The sequence below is a fragment of the Macadamia integrifolia genome, chromosome 13 (genome assembly GCF_013358625.1).
Source record: "Macadamia integrifolia cultivar HAES 741 chromosome 13, SCU_Mint_v3, whole genome shotgun sequence".
In the NCBI taxonomy this organism is placed as follows: Eukaryota; Viridiplantae; Streptophyta; class Magnoliopsida; order Proteales; family Proteaceae; genus Macadamia; species Macadamia integrifolia.
Genome location: NC_056569.1, coordinates 10,177,524 through 10,201,745, shown reverse-complemented (window position 1 = coordinate 10,201,745; position 24,222 = coordinate 10,177,524). Strand labels below are relative to the sequence as shown.

Below are 24,222 nucleotides of genomic sequence, written 5' to 3'. Positions count from 1 at the left end.
ACGTCTTGACAACTATGATAAATACTTGTATTTTTTATGTCTTCTTTTCTTTATTTTTATAATTTTGCTTCATAATTATGTATTTATATTATATGTTAATATGTTATGATGATTGATGATTGATGAAGATGAACTTAGTTTATTCACTTTATTGATTTGTTTTCTTGATGAATATCTTACATTGGTATGAATATGAACCTTTAATATTTATTTAACATATGAGTAATAGATTCAACTAGGATTTGAGCCAAATAGATTGGTTTTATAAAAAAATTACACAGGAATGCTTTAGTCAATAAGGCAACGCTTTATGCCCGCCTTATCGCTAAGGCCCTCCGAAAGACCCTCAAACGCCTCCGTCGCCTTACCGCCTTAAAAACTATCATGCACCTTGTTGAAAGAGAAGATGTCCAAAGCCTCTTCCTTTGGCATATCCAAGTCCAACAACAAGTAACATGAGTTCAGCCTGTGTTTGATCTTCTCCAATTGGTCCTGAGTGAGCACAAGCAACCATGATCTCAATCTTTAGAGCATTTTCAAATCCTAGATGTGCCTAGATTATCAAGTGAGCAACCATTGAAGTTTAAGTTCAGAGATGGAACCATAAAAAGAGGGTGGAATTGGTCCGAGTCTTCCAATGCCTTTAACCTGGAAATCCTGTAGAGTTATCATTTAGACAATGCTGATCAACCACTTAAATCAAGAAATCTAAAAGATAGGTGCTTAGGTGCCTTGTCCAGCCTCTAAATGATGTTGCGAAAATGCTCTCCGACTTTCCACGGTAAGTGCCTTTGGACTTTACCTTAACATGCCAATGAAATGTGAAGGACAAATAAAGATAGGTAGGGGGTGAATTTTAAAGTATGGGATCTTTGCTTCAGTTGAAGAAAAGAAACACTCCTGCGGTCCACCATTCATTTCTTGAATAGCTCCAGTATTGGGTCCCAAAGTGGGGGCCCCAGAAGTTTGCAACTGGAAGAAGTGCCAATAAGTCACTGACAAGGACCCTATTTGGCAATCTGCAAAGTCCTCAAAAGCATGAATATTTCTCCCCTCAGCTTTCTAGAAGTTTTATATGGAGACCAAAGATTGCTTCTAAGCAACAAAAAACATGTTGTCAAGTTGTCAACTGTTGAAGTGATATCTTGCACTCAGAACATGGGAATTTCATCTGTGAACCTGAGGTCTGATACATCTGTTCACTAATATCTTAGGCTGCATTTGGTAGTCAGTCAGTCCAGAAACGACATTTCGTGTCAAAAACAGAATTTTCAGTTTCTGTGTCAAAATGCCATTTTAAAACAAAAAAATGGTGTTTGGTAAACCTGTTTCAGGAACGATTACCGTAGCTGTTCACCTTTTTTTTTTTTTGTATTTGGAAAGAAACCGAAATGAAGAATTTGTCGTTCCATCATTTTGAGTTTTCTAGCATTTTGTTTTTTTCCTTTTTGTTCTAAAAAACCAGAAAACACCAATTTGACACAAAATGCTTTATTCCGTTTTTTTGTTCCCATGGAACGGATCTAACGTCTGTCTTGATGACTACCAAACGTAGCCTTAGGATTTTGCTCTCATTTTCATATCTCATCTTAGTGCAGAAATTCTAGAACAGTCCATCATATCCTTGGTATTGGTAGTACTTTGTTTCCACTTGTGGTGTCTTGTGGCTGCAACTTTCATGGCTTAGTTGCTTTTCATTCCCCAATTTTCTATTTTTTTACACTTACTATTTCTTCACTTTAGTTTCTGTTTTCTGTTGTTCTTACCATGTTTCTAAATTTTAGCCACTTTCTATTTTTGTAACTTCTTGATATCTTCCGATCTATAATGTAGAACTAGGATTGGCAAGGCCAACCTAATCCCAAACCGCAGGATACTAAAGAGCACCCAAAATCATGGCACCAAAGTAAATCAAACAGATATCAAATAAGGACTGATCTCAGCACAAGAAATCAGAGTATTGATTTCAATATTTAAGGTTCTGGAACTGGACTAAGGACAAGTAAAGAAAGGGGCTAAGCTAATAATAACTGAAATAGGACTTGAACCAACTATCTAAACTTGATTAAGGTCAAAGAAATCAGGGGCACTATAGACCTCTTATCGATTTCAGAATCAGATCTGAAATCTGGGTAGATTTCACTACAGGACAAGATTCAGGAGATTCTGAATAACACCAGATTTGATTGTCAGACTCAGCCCAAACTAGGATCTAGTTTCAGCCTAGTGAAGGGGATGGTTCGACCGTTTCAGCCACAGGAGATGGCTGGAAGTGTTTCAGGCAGCAGGGGAAACAATTAGGCAACTAAGAGGATTTCCTAGGCCGAGCTGTGGAAGAAGATGGAATCAAATACCTGTAGATGGCTGCAGAAGCAGTTGATCCTTGAATAATTGAGAGGAGAAGAAGATAAGCAAAGGAAGAGGACCTCTTGGGCTTCCCACCACAGAGTGTCAACTGGATCAAACACCAGTTCCATCAGCCTTAATCCAAAAAGAAATAGAAAAATATTGGGGGAGGGTGGTCTACGATCACATCCGAGAATCCAGGAGTTCTTTGGTGGAGCTCTTCTTCCCCGTGGTTGTCATCCTTCACGAAAACATCTCTCAAGGGTGGGTCCGTCTATCATATCAGGATCTCAAGGTTTTCATAAGCAACTCTGCCACTGCTGGAGAAGAGGAAAGCATTTCGGGATTTCGAGTGTACTGCATATCTCTGAAGATGGGAGGTTTCATTCTAAAGAAGGTTCTATCATATTCCGTCCCAATTTAGCGAGGGATTGAGGCTTCAAAGGCTGGACTAGCTGCTTGTTGCTACGCCACTCGAATGAATCAGTTGCCAACATAAGACAAAATCACCGTGGAGAAGGCAGCAGCAACTACAACAATTGTTTTCTTCAAATCGTGGAGTTATGGGAGCCTTCATGCTTGTATTTATAGTTAAAACAAAATGGGGGCAAGTCCTCCAATTTAGAAAGTCTCAACAATAGAAACTTCTTGTTGGTTGCCTATTACATCAGTTTCTAAAAACTGAAAGTAGAAATGAACTAAAAATGGGAACTAATGACTTGACTCAACTAATAACTTAACCCCTAGAAAATAACAAAGACTAACAACTTAAATTGAACCTAACTGAGAAAGAAACTAATGTAAAAGGAAACAAACTAGTTAAACCCGTATGCAACCTTAATAACCCTAGTTTAGACCCATAAAAATGGCCCATTAGAATCCACATGGACCGAAGGCCTAATACATATACAACCCTACCTTAGACTTATTCCTAATAAAACAAGTCCCTGTTTTGTGAAGAATCTGCATCAATCTAACTGCCGGATTCACTTCTAAGTTTGACAACCCATTCCATAAATCTAAAAGGCCTTGTGGCCAGAGTTGCGACCAGATTTGATCACCATAAACCAGGTGGCTGATATTGCTCTATTTGAGGGTTACCGATTCACATGTTGTTCTAACTCACTACTAATGTGAGTGATCCAATCTCAGTTAGGATCTTTGGTAAATTCAATAAAATCAGATTTAGGGACAGATAGTATGAACAAAACAGAAATGAGAGAATGAAGGAAGAATGGGGTAGGAGAATAGGTTGGGTCGAGCATCTCACCCATGGGCATCTCATCGAAGCTGTCTCTCACAACACTGCATCTCACAGTTCTCCAGCACAAAGCTTTTTTTTTTTCAATTCAATCAAATTCGTGTTCAATGTTTGAGCCTCTTATAAACTTATATAGAAGACTCAAAACTGATTCAAACACGAAAAAGGAAAGCCCTAACCCAATTTTTAACTAATTGGGATACCTAAACTGACTAGAAAACTAAAATAACAAAGAAAATAGACTCAAAACAAGACTCTAACTAAACTAACGAATTAAATCCCGTTTTCCTACTTTCTACTCATATTTTAGGCCCATTAAGGTGACCCATTACAAAGAAAACCCATGGGATCAAAGGCCCAACACATACATAACGCAACCCAAGGCTTATTTCCAATAAAATAAGCCTATTAAATGATTTATCTGCATCAACTACTGGTTATTCTAATCATAGCCTTTGGGTATTTAGATAGCCATTAGACCTCCAAAACTGTCAAATTTCCAATGGTGCTCTTATTGCAAAAGAATGTGTTTTGTAGGGGTGTTAATCAGTTGGTTCAGTCCAGTTTCGATCAGGCTGAATGAGTTTCGGGCTGGTAATGAGTCAAATCGTAACCAAACCGTTATGCCGAAGTTTGGTTTCAGTCCAGCAGCCAGCGCAATGCTCTTAACAGGCTGTTACAGGTTCGGTTTCGGTTTTTCATATATACACACTAAAAAAATATTAAAATGATGGCCTTTTATCGATTTTTTCTGGTTTTCGTGTTCGGTTTCCCATTTCATTAGGCGGGGCTTACTTTCTGTTTCTACCAGTGTCATAGAGCTCCAAACCTAAACCGAACTGACAAGGATTCAGTTCGGCTCAGCCTGAACAGTTCGTTTTGGTTGGGCCGACAGGTTCGGGGTGGAAATTGACTCCCCTAATATTTGATTTAAAGTTGAGTCCCATGAAGAAAGATCTTTAAGGAAAAATCGATATGGAGAAAACATACAAGAATTTCAACCAGGACCTTCTTGAAAACATGCTTGGGATTTTGCTTTGAGGTCAAATGGAGAAAGAAGATGAGGAAATCACAACCATCAGCTTCTTGTTCATTTAGTAAATAGCTATATTACAGGAATAATTGAAGGCCCAAGGGGTTGAAGGTAAAAGATCATTTATCTCCATTTCTTTGATTCTTTCCCTCCTTTAATTGAGGCTGTAGCAGGACGTTGCCTAGAGGAATGGAGGGTGAGCTGTTTTAAGGCTCCAAGGTTGAGGCAGATGGACTGCAAGATCCAACAGAAAACTGAGACCAACGTTGGTATGCACAGGGTGTAGATATTGGATAAATTTGACCTGTTAATGGACGAAGAGAAGATGAAGAAGGCCTCTCACCTAACTGCGGAGAAGGAATCCCACCAAGGTTTCCTGCTGCATTTCACAGGGGGTGGGTATGATCTCCTCCTCTCTATTTATTACTTCATGAAAATAAGAAAATAGGGAAGCCAAGTTTTCCGAAAGTAGTAACTCTTCTAGAACTTGACAAAATAGAAACCGACACTAATTCCGTATGCGACTCAAATTCCTCATTTTGGAGCTTATAGAACTGGTCCATTAAAACAGTAAACCCAAAATTACTAAGCCCATGGATTATATAATCCATTGGGCACTCAAAATTAAGCATATTGGTCCATTCTTGGTCCAGACCAATGGCCTGGTTTGCTTCTAGCCTTCTTGTTCTTTTGAAGTGCATCAAGGTCTGGAAAGTAATAAAGTACTTTCGTAAGTTGAGAATCAAGAGCTTTGGACCGGGTATTGTAGATGCTGCTCACAAAGTTGAGGGTGAAATTCTTCCAGCTCTTCAGTTCCATCTGCCTTAGGATTGAGCATTACAAAACCCAAACTGCCACAATAGTCATGAAAGGAAAAATCAGTTTCTTCTTGAAATTTCCAAGTAATCTCCATAGGTAAGTTCATATTTGAAGCACAGTTGTTTGTTTTTATGCACATGTTTCATTGTTGAACTTTGGAAGACTTTTTTTATGACTTTAAGTTGTAATGTTCAATTGCACTCCTATCTGATGAATCTGCAGTTGCTTGTTTTAAAAAGGGTGCACCCAGTGAACAAGGCTTCCGCCACCGCGGGGTCTGGGAGGGTCATAATGTACGCAGCCTTACCCAACTTTTTCGCATAGAGGCTGTTTCCCAACTCGAACTCACAACCACTAGGTCGCAATGGAGCAACGTAGTTGCTTTTGGTGACAAAATGTTTTTCTCAAGATGCTTCATGAATAACATCTGAGCCTAGCTCACGGTCAAGTGTCTCTCTCATCGATTTAACAAGGGCATAGATAATTAGTCTTCAGCCTCTACCTATTTCTTCTTCTACACTTGCTTTATTAACAGAGTATTCGTTTTTGATGATAATGATTATTTGCTTTGATGTATGTTTTCTCTGTGAGAAAGTGGGGAGAGTAGAAGCAGAAACCTCTGATTGTCTATAAGGAAGCATTATTAGTTAACATCGCAATAACTCTGACTCTGAGCATGTTGGCATTTTCATAGATTCTTGTAAGTTCTAACCTTTCTTTTTATTTCAGTCCTTCATGGATTTGCAGTTTCCAAATGGGCAACTTACTTATGTAGCTGGTGAGGGGCTAACTACTAGTGCTTTCCTACCTGTTTTTGGTGGTTTGCTTCAAGCTCAAGGTCAATACCCTGGGGAAATGAAATTTAGCTTCTCTTGCAAGTGAGTTATTTTTGCCACAAATTACTTTCATTAACCTGTTGTTTCGTTTGGCAGTGAACCCACTTCTAAGCTGTTTACTATAGAAGGCATTATTAATGCTTAAATTTTTGCAGAATAAGTGGGGAACTCGCATTACACCAGTGGTTCAATGGCCTGACAAATCATTTTCAGTGGGTCTCGCACAAACCTTAGCCTGGCAGAGATCCGGTCTCATGGTGAGACCAACCATACAGTTCAGGTAGGGTGGACGTGGTTCTCTTTTGTGAACTTGACAATTCTTCTTGGTCACCAAATTTTCATTTTCTTGCAGCTAAATGATGTGTTTTCTGCATAGCATAAGTTTAGTGAGAACAAAATATCGATCAGTATTTCATCATCCTGGAAATACCTGCAAAATAGTTAGTCTTTACCCCACCAAAAATGAATTATATATGAAATTCTTGTCATGTTTAAATGAGGATGTAATAGCTATCAACCACCCTAGTGGAAAAGCTGACATGTACAGGAAAATATGTTATTTCTTTGCTTGGATCAGATGCTGTACTATGATTGCATGGAATTCAAGCATGTTTAACAATAACTCTGTGCTTTCAGCCAATTTTATGAGTGGGGATTGGGGAAGTGATAGCATGGCTTCTTCTAGAGTAGATGTAAATGGCTCTAAGAACCCCACCAGCCACTTTAGAAAATTGAGACATCTAAGGAAAGGTTGTGGGACTGACGATGGGCTGGGCCATATTGGCCAGGCACTCAAGCTACGGTGTTGGTTTGATGACCAAAATATGCCTGTAGGGAAATTCTATCCCATGCACCTTGCCCAATGATTCGTGTTCCACTTTGCTTGGTGATGTTGATTATTTTTATTATTGGAGTCTTAAAGTTAGAAGATATGAATTTACGTGTTTGTCAATGAGTTCCAATTTTAGATCAACACCACCACCAACAACAAAGCCATATCCCAAATTAATGGGGTTGGCCACATCGATCGAAGCAAAGACAACTTAGACAAGGAAAAAGAAAAGTTAAAGTTAGAGGATACAGATTACTAAGAACATTAACAAAGTAGAACACAACTATAAGGGGTCCGCCACTTGGATCTTGGCTCTTCACTCCACTCTATTCGAGGCCATACTCGGGACAAGGTCACATCTATGCATATCTTTCCTCACAACCTCTCCTATGATCATTTTTGGTTTGCCTTTAGTTCTTTTGGATCCTTCTATTTGGATGAGGTCACTCCTTACTGGTACATCCAGTGGCTTCCGTTGAACATTATGGCCATCTCAAATGACTTTCACGCAGCTTATCATGAATAGGGGCAATTCCAAATCAGATTTAATATGTTCATTCCTTAATTTATCCCTCCTAGTTTTCCCACACATCCATCTTTATGTGGACTTCTTCAATCTTTGCTCTCTGGTTCTCAAATATGGTAGGCAGACTGCTTAGAGTAGGGGGCGTAGTTACCATTTTGTAGTTGGGGTTATGTATTGAGGAGGAGAAATTACTGTTCTTGCTACCTTTTGTCACTCAATTGTTACAAACTGGTGTCCAATGATCCAATTCAGAAACCAAATCACAAAAATTTTAATCTTGTCTGCATCCCGAAAGAGAAACGTGTTTTGGTGACAAGCTACCAAATTACCTACGGACTTTTGACAGAATGAGCAAATTAACTTATCTTACTGCACTGGTCTTTCTTACTGCTTTATCTATTTTTTTTTTTTTTTTGCATGCTGAAGCTTCTACTGTTTTTATTAAGAAACTGTTATCCTGTAATCTATCCTAATCTATTTTTCTTGTAAACTAATACTACATTCATTGGGTGTACATACTTCTTTGAGCTATTGTGTACATTATGTTCTAATATTCAATTTTGTTTTCTGTCAGCTTAAGCCCCACATTTGGTGGAAGCAATCCTGGTTTGCGAGCAGAATTCATTCACTCTGTGAAGGAGAAACTGAGTCTGATATTTGGTTGTGCTTGTACAACTCATCCATCTGCATTTGCTTCGATATCTGTAGGTTATCGCCTTCCTATAAGAAACTTTGCATTTCAATTTTCGCTTATGCTGCATTTTGTAAATTTTGTGTTGAATGGTGCAAGTTATAATAATGGGGCTAGTTGTAATATTAATGTGCTTTTAGAATTTGTCATTGCCATTCTTCATGGTTGAATTGCATGATCTTTCTCTACTACAGTATATTATCTTCTCAGGAGGGGTAAATTGTGTAGACGTAATTTTTTAGCCAACTATAATTATGAAACTTAAATTGTCTCTGTTTCATTGTAATACTAGTCTTGTCTAAATGTCTAGGTGGATTTTTCTGGTTAGGAGCCCATTGAGGTCCCTCCGGTTTGTCTGGTAAGTGAGGAAAGTACAGCAAAACTAAGAAAGTATAATGAACTAAAGATTTGATTTTTTGTAGTAAAATAAAATTGAATAGGTGTTTGAACCTTGTTTGATGGTGTACTCATCTAGAACTTGAGAGAGAGATTTAGCTTTCCATTTCTTATGAGATTTTTTTTTGGGGGGGAGGGGGGTGGTTGAAATTGGAGAGAGTTTCTAGGCTACTTGTTGCCCTGAGATAGTTCTCTTTTTGTTCACTTTCCTGTCTTGAGATGTGGCCCCACTAGTGGTTGGTGTGTTTGGGTTCTGTAAATATTTGAGAACCAGAACCAAAGAAGAAGAAATAAGAGAGAGACAAAGAGATTGGTGTAACTTGGGAGTCACAACTGTGTGATTGGGACTACCGCTTTCATTCAATATATAGACAATCTATTACATAGTATAACCCAAATATGAAAGTAGAAGACATAATTAAAAAAAGGAAACTATACTAATTTAGCTAACTATCCTAAACCCAATATGAGACTAATAAAGATTTGTCAAATATCATCCCATGGTATGGAGGTCTATGGTCACCAATAGCCCTCCAACCGATACACTCACTCATACATTCTAACACTTCCCCTAGAGCTGGAGTATATATATATAACAAAAGAAAGATCCAACTTGGACCAACAAGAACTCCAACTAGCACAGAGAGAACTCCAATTAATTATCATAAAGTCATCAACAACTCTAAAAGCAACGAAAGCCCTTCCTAAAGAAGGCAGTCCAATAGCAACGAAAGCCCTTCCCACAGAGGGCACTCCAACAACAACAAAGTGTGCGTCCTAGTGCTCTCCCCCTCTTGCCTTTCTAGTGGGCTAAAAGCCCTTCCAAAAGAAGGAAGTGCAATAAAAACTATAGCGTCCCAATAGCCACAACAAAAGGACTCACGAGCCTCAAACAGAGTTTTCCCCAAACAGACGTCTCACAGAAAATTCCACAAATAAATTGGTAGTATCAGGTCATTGGGGACCAAACAGCATCAGGTTGTTGAATATACCAAACAATATCAGATCATTGAATATAGCATCTTCAAAAGATAAAAATAGTTGCTGAGAACAGACACAAGCAGATTAGTCCTCAAACAAAATAATCTTGAGCAGACAGTAAATCAAATTAAGCAGATAACAATTTGAATCTCCCCCTCACGTGTAGCAGTACACAAGGACAAATAATTTTCAATAACCATTGTCACAAAGAATCCCATAACCAAGAGCATCACAATTAAATAATTTCTAATCTCTCCCTAAAGTAGCTACTATATGCCCAATGGCAATTCTATAATTACTTCATGTAATTCCAATTGATGCGAAGCTCTAGATCAAAATGCTCAATTGAGTTCGATATAGATCCACTTTAAACCATAAAACTCAATTAATCCAAAGTTGATGGCAATTTTTATAAATAATCTGAAATTTACAAAGAGGGTGGCGTGAATCATAATTTGTTAGAACTTCTCAACATAAGCAAAGGGAGGGAAAATAATTCAGTGGAAAACTGTAAATAAGAAGGAAGGAATGGGTATTTTGAGAGTTTAGGAAATAAAACCCAAAAAAGAAGGAAGAAGAATCGTGAAGTGATCATCTTCTTCAACCTCTCGACAAGAATGTCCAGCGGAGGTCCAGGAGAGGACATCGATGGTAGCCCTTGCAATCAGGTTCAAACGACCTTGGACTTCCAAAAGGAAGAGTTGCCTAGGCCTATGGAACTGATCCAATAGCACCTAACTTCCAGAACTAAACACAGGTCGAGCTACGGGGTTCCGGTAGTAAAAGTCTGAAACCAACGATAGTTACAGGTGTTGAGAAGTTCCAACAAATTACGACTTATGCAACCTTATTTCAGATTATTTTCAAAATTGCCATCAACTTTAGATTAGTTGAGTTCTATTGTTTGAAGTGGGTCCATATCAAACCCACTTGAGTATTTTGACCCAAAATTTCACATCAATTGGGATTATAAGAAGTAATTACAGAATTGCCATTGAACATATATTTGCTAAGGGGGTGATTGAAAATATTTAATTGTGGTGCTCTTGGTTATGGGACTTTTATGATGGTGGTGGTCGAAAATTATTTGTCCTCGTGTATTGCTACACGTGAGGGGGAGATTCAAATCATTATCTGCTTGATTTGATTTATTGTCTACTTAAGATTATTTCGTTTGAAGACGAATCTGCTTGTGTCTGTCCTCAACAAATATTTTATCTTTTGAAGATGGTATATTCAGTGCCCTGGTGCTGTTTGGTATATTCAATAACCTAATGTTGTTTGGTCCCCAACGACTTGATGTTGCCTATTATTTGTGGAATTTTCTGTGAGACTTTTGTTTAGGGATATCTCTGTTTGAGGCTTTTTAATGCAGGAGTAGATTACAAGTGACTAACTCCGCAGTTTATAACCCCAAACAATACAAATAGGAGCAAGAAACAAAGAAATAATACCATCAAATAAATCCCTAAGGATACAATACCCATATAGGAGCAAAATCAACCCAAAACCCAATCCGATAGGAGAGCGAAAGACCTTCTATAGAGCTGGATAGAGAAGGTGCGGCCAAGTCTATGGGAGTCCGATTGAGCTGTACTTTTGGGTGTAGATAGTCCCTAGGGAGGGTACAAAAACCGCCAAATATGAAGGGCTTCTGACGGCTGGTTATGGAGTTATGCGCTTTCTTGATTTTCAGACCTATGAGAGAGAATGTGAAGAATTCTCACGAACAACAACTTGTCTTCTTCAGATAACCTTCAAGAGGATTGATTGATCTTCTTAGAGTATAGAACCAGTCCTCCAAAGGATCTACAGATCAGATCTCAAACTTTGGCAGCAATGAGGGTCGATTGGCTTCTAGAACAAGAACTCTTTGGCTGGCTGATTGTTTGAGATTTAAAATGTAACCGCAAGCGTACGGATCAGTGTAGCTACGGGTTGAACACATGGAGAGCAGCCACTTTATTTATTTTTATTTCTTTTAATAATGCGAAAGTGAATCGATTAATGGTTGTGATCTAATTCTAATTACCGTCCTAAACATATGTATCTAAAATAACGTCCTAACCATTCGTCATCTAAGAATTTAAAGACGCAAGCCACGCAATTAAAATTAAATAAATAAATAAGTGAAAATAAACAACCCACGCAATTAAAAAAATAAAGGAAAACAAATGCTGAAATAAAAATAAAGTAAAAGAAATGGGAGAAAGCTAGAGAGAGACTCACAAGTAGGTTTCTCTACTTAGCCCGAGGGATGCATCATAATATGAGCTTCCCTACTTGACCAAAGAGTCACTCTTACAAGGGTTACTCTACTTGGCTTTAGGGAAAGGGAGACAATTAAAATAAAAGCAATAAATTGATGGTTATATGGCTAGGAGGGGCAAAGCCAACACATACACTGGCCATGATCTTTGGGGGAAAGGGATATCAATAATGTAACGACTGAAATTAAAATCCTAAATTAAGAAAGAAAGGGTAGTCAGAAGAGGGAATAAGAGGGGGGAGAGAAGACTACTGAAGGAGCTTACTTACTTGAACTTTAACCCTTAAACTGAAAACTTGATCGATTTGAGATACTACCAGTACTAAAAACCAGATCTAAAATAAACCAAATCTGAAATTTCTAGTACTAGAGAAAACAAATCTTGAAAAAAAAATTGCTCCACGGCTCGTGATCTTGTCACCTAGATCTAAGCCTAGAACTATAACTTAAAAAAAATTACAACTCAATTGCATAAATTATAAACTTAAAAGGGCTGAATAAAAATAAAAGAGTGCTTGCATTAATTGAAATAAAAAAAAACTATTACAAAAGTGATTAAAGAAAAGATAAAGAATAACTAAAACTAAAGAGAGAGCAAGAGAAAGAGAGAGCAACTAAAAAAAAACTAAAAGAAGAATGAATTGTCTCCCCTCCTCTTACATGAGTTGTATTTATAGGGAATGGGGAGGTAGGGTAACAAATTTCTCTTTCCTAAAAGAGAGAAACCCACAATTGGTTGTGAGATCTTTTGAGACCAAAAGTGCTAAGGTGGAGGAGAGAGAAGAGAGAAATAAATTTTGAGAAATTTCCTATAATTTGTTTGCTTATTTTCTTTCTTTTTTTTTTCTAATTTTTTTTCTTCTTTTTCTCTCTCCTAGGGACGATTTTCTTCTTGCTTTGTGTGATTTGGACAATATTTTGGTGATGATGTGGAGGAGAGAGAAGATTTGGACAATCTTTATTTCTCCCTTTTTTTTCTTTCCTTTTTTTTTCTTCTCTTCTTGCTTCCACGATTTTCCTTGCTTCTAATTTGATGTGGAAATCCCCTCCATGCCCTTAGTGCTTTAAGTGAGTGAAAAGCAGAAAATCTTCAACAAAATTCTCTAAAAAAAACAACTATGAGATTCGAACTTGAGACCTCTTGGTGAGCAAGGGAATTTTGCACACCATAGCTCACCAACTACACTAGGTAGTTGTTGTTACCAAAAACGAATCTTCAATCACTTAAGGATGTGGTCCATCGATCCTTGTTGGCATTTAAAATATTCCTTGTACCTCTGAGACAATTGCAAACGGGTTGGTTCTGCATCTCAGTTTAGTTCTAATCCATTATTCTTTTTTCTGGCCCGAAAAGAATAATCATTTGTACGGGTGACCAAACGAATGTGTACTTTTAATTGAACACGTCCATCTTGCTCAGAATTTCGTCCTCTTCGTAACCATGAAAAGAAATAGGACCTCTTTACGTGTAAAATTGAAGATATAGTGCCCGATAGTCCTTAAGGCCTTGAAAATATAAAATCTGCAAAAAGAGAGTAAAACCCAAGATAGCTCCATTCTAAATATGTAAAATGCATGTTTTACTACCCTAGATTTCACACATAAATGTGCTCATCACTGATTCTGATTTTGTATGCTTTAACAAGTCTGAACTTCTAATAACAATAAACATAAAATAAAAATAGAAAAAGAAGAATTGATGGAGGGTTGAGAAGGGTGAAAGAGAATAAAGGAATGGGTATTTCACCCCTCAGGTTTTGAGTATCACACCCTTCAAAGGTTTAGGCATCTCACCTCTCAGTAACAACTTTTTTAGCTAAAGCGTAATCACTCGGTAATTCATTCATTCAAATATGAAATTATAAGTACATAGGTTCATCTATTTATAGAGGGCAAAATAGCAATCAAACTACTATTAGGAGCTAGTTTCCCAATAGGACAAGACACTCCTACTACAACTAGGAATTCAAAATAGGATTAGGACTTGACTTTATGACTCCAACATGGAGTAGGACTAACTAACTAATAGTCCATATAGGACTTTACAACCGACCAATGGCTAATGGACCTTTGAATTAAATAGCAACTAACTAAACTAATGAATTAAATCCCGTTTTTCTACCTACCATATTTTAGGCCCATTAAAGTGGTCCATTTCAAAGAAAACCCATGGCATTAAAGGTTCAACACATACATAACACAACCCTAGGCTTATTTGCAATAAAATAAGCCCAAGTGACTTATCTACATCACTCTTGAGTGCTTTTATTGTAGCTATTGGGAGCTACAGTTTTTGTTGCACTACATTATTTGAAAGAGCTTTTATTGTTGTTGGAGTGCCCTCTTTGAGAAGGCTTTCGTTGCTATTGGACTATCTTCTTTGGGAAGGGCTCTCATTGGTATTAAAGTGCCTTCTTTGGAAGGGATTTCGTTGCTTTTAGAGTTATTGATGGCTTTATGATGGTTAGTTGGAGTTTTCTCTGTGCTTATTAGAGTTCTTATTGGTCCAAGCTGGAGCTTTCCTTTTCTATGTGTGTTCTCTAGGTTGAAGGAGAGTGTTAGAATGTATGAGTGAGTGTCACCCATAGCCCTCCATACCGTGGGATTATATATAACATATTTTTATTAGTCTCCTATTGGGTTTAGGATAGTTGTTTGGTAAGTTAATTATTTATTTTTTTAATGTCTTCTACTTTCCTACTTGGGTTATGACTATATAATAAATAGTTTATATATTGAATGAAAGGGGACACGGTCGTGACTCCCAAGTTACACCAATCTCTTTGTCTCCCTTTTATTTCTTCTTCTTTGATTCTGGTTCTCAAATCTTTACATAGTACTAGAGCCATGAAGAAGAAAAAGTAAAAGTGTACTTGGAAGACAATACTCATGATGAATTATTACCCCTTGAAGACGGGGTCACAATACAATTCATCATTTGTAGTTGGGTACAAGTGAGTGTAGGGGAATTTGATTATGCAAGTGTGATTTCTTGGGTGCTCAACTATTCAGAAAAGCCATGGAGGTTCTTGCACCTTGTTCGATTCATTTGGCAGTTGGTGGCCAGGCTAGACTGTTATTTCTACTGGAATTTAAGTGCCATGAATTAGATGATGGCTGATGAGTTGGCTTTTCCCCCCCTTGGGAACCCTTTAGTGCGATGTACAATGTGGTCTCTGGTCTTGTTGTCATTCTGTTGTTGTAGATCCGCTGTGGCTTGTATCCACTGGTTGAAGTGCTGTACCTTTTCTTTTGTCAACAGTAATTTCTTATTTATCATGAAAGAAGTTTCACACTAGGTAGAATTATGTGAAAATCAGAAGTAGAAATTAATATCAAGGCTAAATAGGACTCAGATGTTGGAATTAGGTTAAATCTGGAGACTTTTTATGACTCGATAACCAGACCTCTGGAAGGCCTGTCCTAGTTGAGTGGGGCTTCTAGGGGGATCAATGGATCCCCAAAAAATGGGCCTGATTGACAAGGCAGGTTAGAAGCTCTGGGGGTGTGATTTGCTGCCCAGAGAGCTCCAAATCAGCAGTACCGCAGGGCTCTGTTTAGGTGTCTCAATGCAACAGTAACAGCAGCAATCAATGGAGGACTTCAATGTGAACTTCGGTGGTTCTTGGTTGGTCTCGGGTATGGCTAGAAATTGCAAAACTGAAGATGGGAGAAGAGGAGGAACCGATGTATAGTAGGAGGAGGGGGATGGGGATAGATGGCTCTTTCCCCCTTTTTATGTATCACTGAACTTGGACTCTCTGAGTTGCAGCTTCTCTCGGGACAATGGTTTGCACAAAGCAAGCTTTCAAATCTCCATCTAACTAATACTTGCCCAAATCAAACTTAGAAACAAATAACTAACAAAATAGAGACTTATTGAAAACAGAAACTAAACCATGCAAGCATTAGGATAGAATCTTTCTCCACTTGATATCTCCAATAGGCCCACAAGATCTAAAATGCATTCCCACATGATTATTTAGTTATGATTTGTCTTCTACAACTGGTCGCTTCCCTCTCAGTGTTGAATTATTTAGTTGCTTTTGCATGGGTTGTTTCTGGCTGTGGCATGAATGTCTTTTTGGCCCCGGCGAGTAAATATCGTTGTGTTGGTCTAAATCTCCTAGTAGTACCTGTAAAAAAACTGTCAGATCTTTCCTGAAACATAACCTAGAATCAGATCATCATCATCTAAACGAACCTAGAACATTCCATTGGGAAGTGATTCAGTAATTAAACCTTCATGAATCCATTTTTGTTCTTTCATTCCTGGTAACCCTCTTGAAGTATCAACTAATGGAGGAAGACTGATATTGGACAACCTGCCGTTCCTCTTTTTCTTAAGATCTGAGGAGGATCATCAAGGCAAATATGGGCATTGTCACACTGTTAACGTGAACAGTACTGTGTGAAGTGTCATATGAACAATATTTTTTGAATCCTTTTTTGTCCTTTTCCTCTTCATGCTTCAATATACATCAGAAATAGGGCTAGAAAAAGGTGAAGAAGGAGATGAAACAGGAATGAAATAGGATTTTTAAGAAAGGTGGATTGGAACCTTTATTTCTTGCAATCCTTTGAATTTATTCTGTCCTCTGCAGTGGACAAGGAGGGTTGAATATGAAGGAGAAAGGGGAAAGATATAGATTTTGGAATTCCCAAACATTATTGAAATACTTATATACAACTCTTCTGAAATTGAAATCTATACTTTTTGTTGATAAATATTGAATTCTTCGAGAGAGGAAAGACAATTAACAAATATAAATCCGGGCATAGAGTGATGAAAAATAAAAATATAGAAGACGAAAGAAACAATAGGTGCTTACCTGGTCAAAAACATGAGCCTAGTTTGTTTTTCACAAGTAGGTGATCATATGCGTAATTTGGATGACTGGTTGCTATTTGCACCCAGGGTACTGTGTTCAATAACTTGATACCTTCGAAGAAAAACAAAGGCCAGTGATGGTTGTAGAGGACAAACAAGCCTGACTAATTCATCCATGGCATAATTCTAACAAATCCATCCATTTGTATTTCTACAAATGCTCGTCAGGGTGTAGTATTTGAAACTACATTTGCTTGAGTTTGAAAATTATTCTTTTGGATGTTTCTGATATGTGTTCTCTTCTGGATATATACAGATTGGCAAGTCTAAGTGGAATGGCAATGTTGGCAGATCCGGAATAGTTCTTAGAGTTGAAACCCCTCTTGGAACTATTAGCACACCTTCCTTCTCAGTTCAGCTGAATAGTGGTATTGAATTTTGATCTTTTTGGCCTTGTGCTGAGCACGCAAGTGTACATAGTCAATGCGTGTGATGTAGCATATATGTGAATATTTTCAATGTGTTTCAGATAACTCTTTAGTTGTTCTAACTTCTAACATCCATATTATCGCTGGCTGGAGTTAATGGCTTGGCAAAACTTGGAAACAATGTGAACCGCTTTGTTGCTTGAAGAACCATGATTGTTTTGCAGAGCCTTTAATATGCTTCAAAACCACCCGACAGTGGAGAGGCATGGAGATATCTAATGGTGGCAATACTTTGATTGCGGCATAATCATGGCTGCGAGTTTTGAACTTTATTATTCAACAATTGTAGAGAGTTTTCAATCAGAGTGAAAAATGGGCATATGCTTCTTTTGGTGTAATGTGTTTTTCCTCACTTTTTATGCATCTCTCTCTCTCTCTCTCTCCTTTTTTTTGGGGGTGGGGTGTGGGAGTTTTGGTGGAGTTTCTTAATTTTATCCAGAGGCCGTTTTTATCCTTTTTCCTTGCTGCGCCTTGAAGACTGTATACAACGTAAACTAGTGTGTGGCTTTTTGGCCTTTTCTTCCTGGGAAAGAGGAGGAAAAAGGGAAAACGAAAATGCCCAGAAAAATCTATGACCTTACACTATAATTGGGCTATCAAGAGTTCAAGTCTTCGGTATCAGACCTAATTTTTTGGCCGTGCGGAGGGCTGATGTGGCCAGAGTCACAATGGGTTGATGTATGAAGAAGCCATGGGATTGGCCACTTGTAAATATTGGGGTTCTGGTCGGTCATATTAAATTGGTCAGGCAGAATTCTTGTCTTAAAAGAAAAAAAAATTAAATCTTTATTATTTTTGTTTTCCGTAAATAACCTTTTATTGTTATGAGGCAGAAGGAACTTACCCCGAGTGTACCATATCTTCAATGCTTGTTGTGTGAATGGGATTACAATTGAGAACTTTTTGAGATTTTGAGTAGAGTTATTCTTTGGAGAGTGCAGTACGATGAAAGTTATAAGCTGTGTTCCAGGGGGGTGAGGAGTTATTGTCTATCATTGGCTTTTATGGTAGAATCAGTCAGGGAGGGTTGAGAAGCGATGGTTTACCTTGTGGCGGATGTCAACGGTTTGAGTCCGCTTATCTCCAGCTCATGAACTTAGTTGATACAAAGGTATATGATAGCATTCAATTTTTCTGATTAATGGTCTATGATTTATCATTCATGGACATTGATAAGATCCTTCCATTTAGCAGCACCTTAGGATGGCATAACCCTATAGTTAACGATGAGGTTTGTGCCCGGCCAGCCAGGTCCAGAATGTCATAATTGGTTGGTTTGGGAGCCACTTGTTTTTTTTAAGAAAAGAGCTCTTAGATTTGCGTAATTGGTGTGTATAAATAAGTCTAGTGTGCCCTTCTACGTCTTTAATATCTATTACATTACTTATGGGCAATCAAATTATAAAACTAAATATTCCATGGGAAAAAAAGGGTTGAGGGCTCTTTAAGCAAATGGAATAGAGGAAAAACAGTGCCGTTCATTGGATGGCAGCAAAGTCATTTTGCATAAAGAGGAGAGATGGACATTGAGGTGCTAACTACTAAAGTAACTCAAGAAACCTTTCCCCACGCCCTCCACCCAAAAAAAAATAAATAAATACACTCATTACATGTATTGGGGAAGGGCGCTGCTGCTCCAGGAGAGGACTGGGGAGTGGGGAAGAAAATAAGGTGTAAAGAAAGCTTTGCAGTTTCTACCAAAAAAAAAAAAAAAAAAAAAAAAGAAAGCTTTGCCAGTTAAGGTTGGAGAAGCCTTCCTCTAATTGCAAGATCCCACTTGATCATGTCCTGAACCCCATTTAACCAGACCCCTGAAAACAGCAACCCCATGCAGTAATTCTGTCCTTTTGCATTTTGGGAGCTTGAAGTTATTCCTGAAGTCAATCCTAACTCCTAACTCATCTCCCTACCGGCCCCAGCGGATCAACTCTTACCAGAAACTTGATCTCTGGGCAAATTGCAAGCTAGAGATGCCTACCTTTCTGATTTCATTCCTTCTATGTTCCATTTAGAAAACATGAAACGCCCTCATTTACCAGGAAATCTGCGACCCGCAATTTGTGATCAGCCAAGCGGCTGGTCTCTCCTTTCTAACATTACAGACAAGAAAATTCTTCAACCGCAAGGTTGGTAGAAGGAAAACATTGGTTGCACACTTGCACCACCGCATGGGATCGGAGGTCCTCTCTTAGGCTCAACTAGGGGCAGGACTTGAATTGAGGTAACTGCCACCACAAATGGATAGAATTTCCGTTGTTGCAGGCTCTCAGGATACCAAGGTTTGAGTCCCGTGTCTATATTCCTAGGGACATACCCCTCTTCTTAGGAGTGTAAGTTTAGCCCTGTGAGCGCGGGACCTACCCTGAGCCCAGACAGGGTTGGGCTGAATTTTTCAGGCACAAGGCCAAGGTTGAGGCCTTGGCTAATCCTGGCTTGACCCTACCGTGCTTAGCCCTGTTCTAAGTCACACTTTTGCTTAGATGTTCTATTTGTGAACAGTTATGTGCTTAAACATGTTTTTAAATATGTTTGACATGGGACAATGGTTTTCTATATCAAAGGGGTAATGCATAGTGGTATTCAAAGGAGAACTAGAGTTAGCAATCTCATCAAAACATTTGAAAAGGGATAGCACAATAGACGAAGGTGAAAGTGGAGGTCTTAAGTAAAACACATTTTTTAGGAGATGATGTAACAAGTTCAAAATAGAAAAAACGCAACCCTTACAACTTAAGTGTGTCAATTTGATACTGAAATCATATTGAAGGAGATTTAGTACGGTTTTGATATGACTAAATGGCATTTTTCTCAATATGATATGGTATCAATATTTAAGACAAAATTGTTCAAATGTTATTTAATGTGTTGAAAAACCATACCTTTTGCCTTGAGCCCAAAAATAGTACTCATCATCTAGACTCTAGGGAGAGAGTTCAAATATTTATGAAGTATTTAATTTTTCTCGATATGATATGATATCAATATTTAAGACAAAATTGTTCAAATGATATTTAATGTGTTGAAAAACCATACCTTTTGCCTTGAGCCCAAAAATAGTACTCAGCAATCTAGACTCTAGGGAGAGAGTTCAAATATTTATGAAGTATTTAAAACAGAGATAAAAGGGTTTTTAAAAAGTTGAAAAGCTATGAAATGCAGTTTCTATGTAAAGTAATATGATTTACCTTTTCCACAAAAAAAAAATTTTTTTTACCTTAGTTGGAAAAAATTTGATACTTTTTTTCAGATTGGACTCCCCTCCAATCCCTATTTTTTTGTGGTAAGTAAAAATATGATATACTAAAAGGAAAAATAAAATAAATAAAAAACAACATGACTTCTACACGAAAACATAAAGGAAGAATAAAAATACCATCCTATCCACATAAAAAATGAAAATAACACCATTGTTGATGTTTCTACGTATACTCCCATTGACCTCTATGTTAGTGCATAAGCCAACTACCTTAAAGGTAATGCTTTCCTTTTTTTTTTTTCACAAAACTTGATTACAACAAGGTTTTCCATTAACAACAGGAAAAAAATCGTCTGCAATTCCAATCTCATACAATTCCGTGCAATATCACCTTCAGGGGGTGACACGTGTATTGATACCAATGCAATGGTCTAGATCTGATTTAAATGCTCTTCACTGATTTAATGTTTTATTAGTTGTACCAGATCTGGACCATTATATTGGTATCAATACACATGTCACCGCTGAAGGTGATATTATATAAAATTATACAAGATCAGAATTACAAACGATTTCAACCCATTAACAACAACTAAGAGACATTGAACCCACCGTATCAGCAACGCAACAACCAGCTAAACTAGCCGTTGTCTACATTTCATACACCTGTTTTGTAGTCACAGATTTTTTTTTTCTTGCAACTTCACATCAGATAGAAATTAAACACAAGATATCTAAACTGCCACGTAGCGACTATGGAAGGGTCATTCGCAACAGGCGTGGTGATTCCCCTCTCCCCCAGAAAGATATCAAAACTTGAAAATATCCTCCTGCAATATTTGGATCGGGTTTTGAGATTTTCTACCTATTTATTTACTCCTCTAGTTTTGGACAGTTGGGCACCGCTTCTGACTTCTGTAGTCTCTGTGCTCTTATCACCTTCACATTCATCACTTTTCACTTAAAAAAATTCTTAGAGCAGGTTCTGGGTGTTTGGGTAGAGATGGAGAATCGTGTGGTTAGAAGAAGGATGGACCTCATCATGGGTCACTTCGCTAGCAACGAGGATTCATCACCCAACACTGTCTTCCCCACGGTAAGGCTCTCGCTTTAGAATGTTCTGTTTTCTCTCTCAGTAATGTGTTTGATTTTTTTCCCTTTTGAACCCTAAACTAGTATATATGAAGTTGGGTTCATGGGTTCTTTGTATCTTCTGAATTCCTTAAATCTCCTATCTTTATTGAAACAATTGGCAGGCGCATCTACTTCTTAAAATTTTGAGAAGACCCACCTTCCTAATTTTGGAATATCAAACTTCTGGGTAGCGTAGCTGATGAATTTTGTTTGGTTAAATTGCCCAAGGCAATCGATTTAAAGTATCAAATGATTAAGTAAACAAGTTGATTGTACTCAAATACCTGTCAGGTTGGGCTATAATGAAACATCTGAGGGTTTTTGTTTCCTGGGATGGTTTAGTTCTTCATTTTGCCTCACTGTACTGTATGATGCTTTCTAGAATTGCATTCTTTACTACCCATATTACCATAAACTTGGTTGGTTATAAACTGATACAATAGGGGAAAACTGAAATTATTCTTTTCGGTATCATTGAAATTGTCATTTAATTATAAAGAAAAAAAGATTTTGTTGAATGAAGTCTTATGCTCGTTTCTGACCTAGCTTGGATATATGACTTGAATTACTAGATTAGCAGGTTATTTAATTTGTTCAGATTCTTGTATTTTGTGTTACCTTATGTTTTAAAGCATGTGGGTGCAATATTTCTTGTATTTTTCATGCATTACCCCTTTGATGTATTCTTCTTTCTTGCATCAGAACTGCTCTAGCAGTATAAATTCGGTGATCCGACGAGGTGATAATAGAATGCTTTTTGCACGACAAGGGTGTGTATCTCAAGCTCGCTTCATGAGACCAGTTTCAATGACACAGGTGGACAAACTTTATTTTTTAGGTCAAATGCATTTGATTTTTATTGATCATTCTGAGAACTTATACTGTGCTGCTCTATGATTTTATATCTTTGACAGGGTAGCTCGGTTAAGTGTGGCACATCTCTCAGTTGTTCTGGTTCTGTAATTCAAGACTTCACCTATTCTTCGGAAGCACCTACCTTCTCTAGACCAGCTAGGAAGGAAAACAACTTACCGAATATTGTAGAGCACCATCCCATGAAGCAAGACTGCAAATTAGCTGCAACTGAGACTCCCCTATTTGCCCGCCCAAGTGTAGGATTGAGTGGGCAAAAACAGGTTTTCTCTAAGGAGATAAAGCATGCTTCAGGGCCCAAGGGTATGTGTTCTGTACACAAACAAGGATGTTGTGGTTTCCAAATTCATTTTAGTTTGTCACTCTCCATTCATATCAAATCAGGAATTAGGCTGTTAAGGCAGATTTGCTTAAGATTGTTACAGTAACTAGCAGAAGTTCTTACAATTTACTTGAGGTTGTATTTGAGTGACAGGGTGAATTTGATCTAGTAAAGGTAGAATATGATTTTTCATTTCTTTCTTTCTTTTAACATATTTTTTGGGTTGGGGGAAGGGAAGAATGGAACTGAGTTCAAGGTATTTAATGATATACCCTGTTTTCTTTTTGGTGTGATATGAAATGCAGGCATTGAACGACTCCCGCAGATGCATGTTTCAGAGGCTGGACATAATCATGTTGTCACAGTAGAGCTTCCTGGCATTAGGATTAGAGACATAAAAGTGGAGGTCGATGACCAAAAGTAAGATATAACTCTAGGATTTACTTGTACACCTAGCCTCTTTACTATCTAACTATTTACCACGATCAGGCAACATTTAAAATCTTGGATGATACTAATTTTCTAATACAAGTTCCAGTCAAGTGATGCGTCTCCTGAGTCAACATCCATATTGGCTGAAAGAAGTTCTCTTCTCTCCCTTACTACACAAGTCAGTGTTTATCCTGCCTGCCTAACTCTATTTTGACAATGCATGGTTTGGAGTTTGGACTCACTCTAGGTTTAGTTTAGTCAATTTCTTTAGCTTTCTATGTTGAACCTTGAGTTTAAACTTCCAATTAACCTGAAATATTTGGTCCTCTTACATATTTTCAGTTAAGGTAATAGCCTTTACGTACTCTAATAAATACTTGCTCATTGGGTATACTACCAAGTAAGATGTTAGTAATTACATATGTTTCTATTAAATTTTTAACATTTTCTTTAAACAGGTTTATTGTGATAATGTTAACCTAAGCAGATACACAAAAGGGAAAATATTTATGAAAGAAGATAGAGATGTAAACTTTTTTTTGTGCAGGAAAATAATTAAGTTGGAAATTTTTTCCCAATGAAGTAGCAAATTGTAACTAATAATTTAAATATCTTCAATCATTATTAGTTATCGAGGTTAACTGTTATCCATGCTTATTTTCTGAAAGCTTGATTGTGACGGGTCAACACTCAACACAACGATGGCAATTTGCAAGTGGTCCTGATGATTTGTTCGTGGTAAATCATATGAGGGGGATTTCACGAAGGCCATACCGGTTAGTTTGGCCGCTTCCAAACAATGTGAATAAGGATGGTGTCTCAGCTGTGTTTCTGTAAGTCAATGGTTCATTCCTTCTTTTTACCTTTTTGTAAATTTTGTATGCTTTTTCTTGATGCATTTCCTTTAATGTTGATGATTGTTCTATACACTAGAGGGTTCAATTCCACAACCCCCC

At 37.7% G+C, this 24,222-nt stretch overlaps 2 protein-coding genes across 3 annotated transcripts in view; both read left to right on the top strand.

Moving 5' to 3' along the window:
* The window catches only part of LOC122059758, a 27,228-nt gene extending 9,581 nt beyond the window's left edge, over nucleotides 1–17,647 (top strand). The window contains exons 4-7 of the mRNA XM_042622797.1: nucleotides 6,189–6,338; nucleotides 6,451–6,575; nucleotides 8,228–8,357; nucleotides 17,138–17,647. Coding sequence (XP_042478731.1) covers nucleotides 6,189–6,338; nucleotides 6,451–6,575; nucleotides 8,228–8,357; nucleotides 17,138–17,263 — 531 coding nt within the window. The 3' untranslated portion in view covers nucleotides 17,264–17,647. The remainder of the gene's footprint in view (nucleotides 1–6,188; nucleotides 6,339–6,450; nucleotides 6,576–8,227; nucleotides 8,358–17,137) is intronic.
* A 3,621-nt stretch (nucleotides 17,648–21,268) lies between these two features.
* Nucleotides 21,269–24,222, top strand: part of LOC122059308 (17.3 kDa class II heat shock protein) — a 3,319-nt gene continuing 365 nt past the window's right edge. The window contains exons 1-5 of one of the 2 annotated variants that reach the window (XM_042622025.1): nucleotides 21,269–21,601; nucleotides 22,342–22,439; nucleotides 22,550–22,815; nucleotides 23,140–23,254; nucleotides 23,935–24,099. In XM_042622025.1, the coding sequence (XP_042477959.1) occupies nucleotides 21,509–21,601; nucleotides 22,342–22,439; nucleotides 22,550–22,815; nucleotides 23,140–23,254; nucleotides 23,935–24,099 (737 nt within the window). In that variant the 5' untranslated portion in view covers nucleotides 21,269–21,508. Of the gene's footprint in view, nucleotides 21,602–22,341; nucleotides 22,456–22,549; nucleotides 22,816–23,139; nucleotides 23,255–23,934; nucleotides 24,100–24,222 lie in introns of both variants that reach the window. The other variant, XM_042622024.1, reaches the window with a different exon arrangement.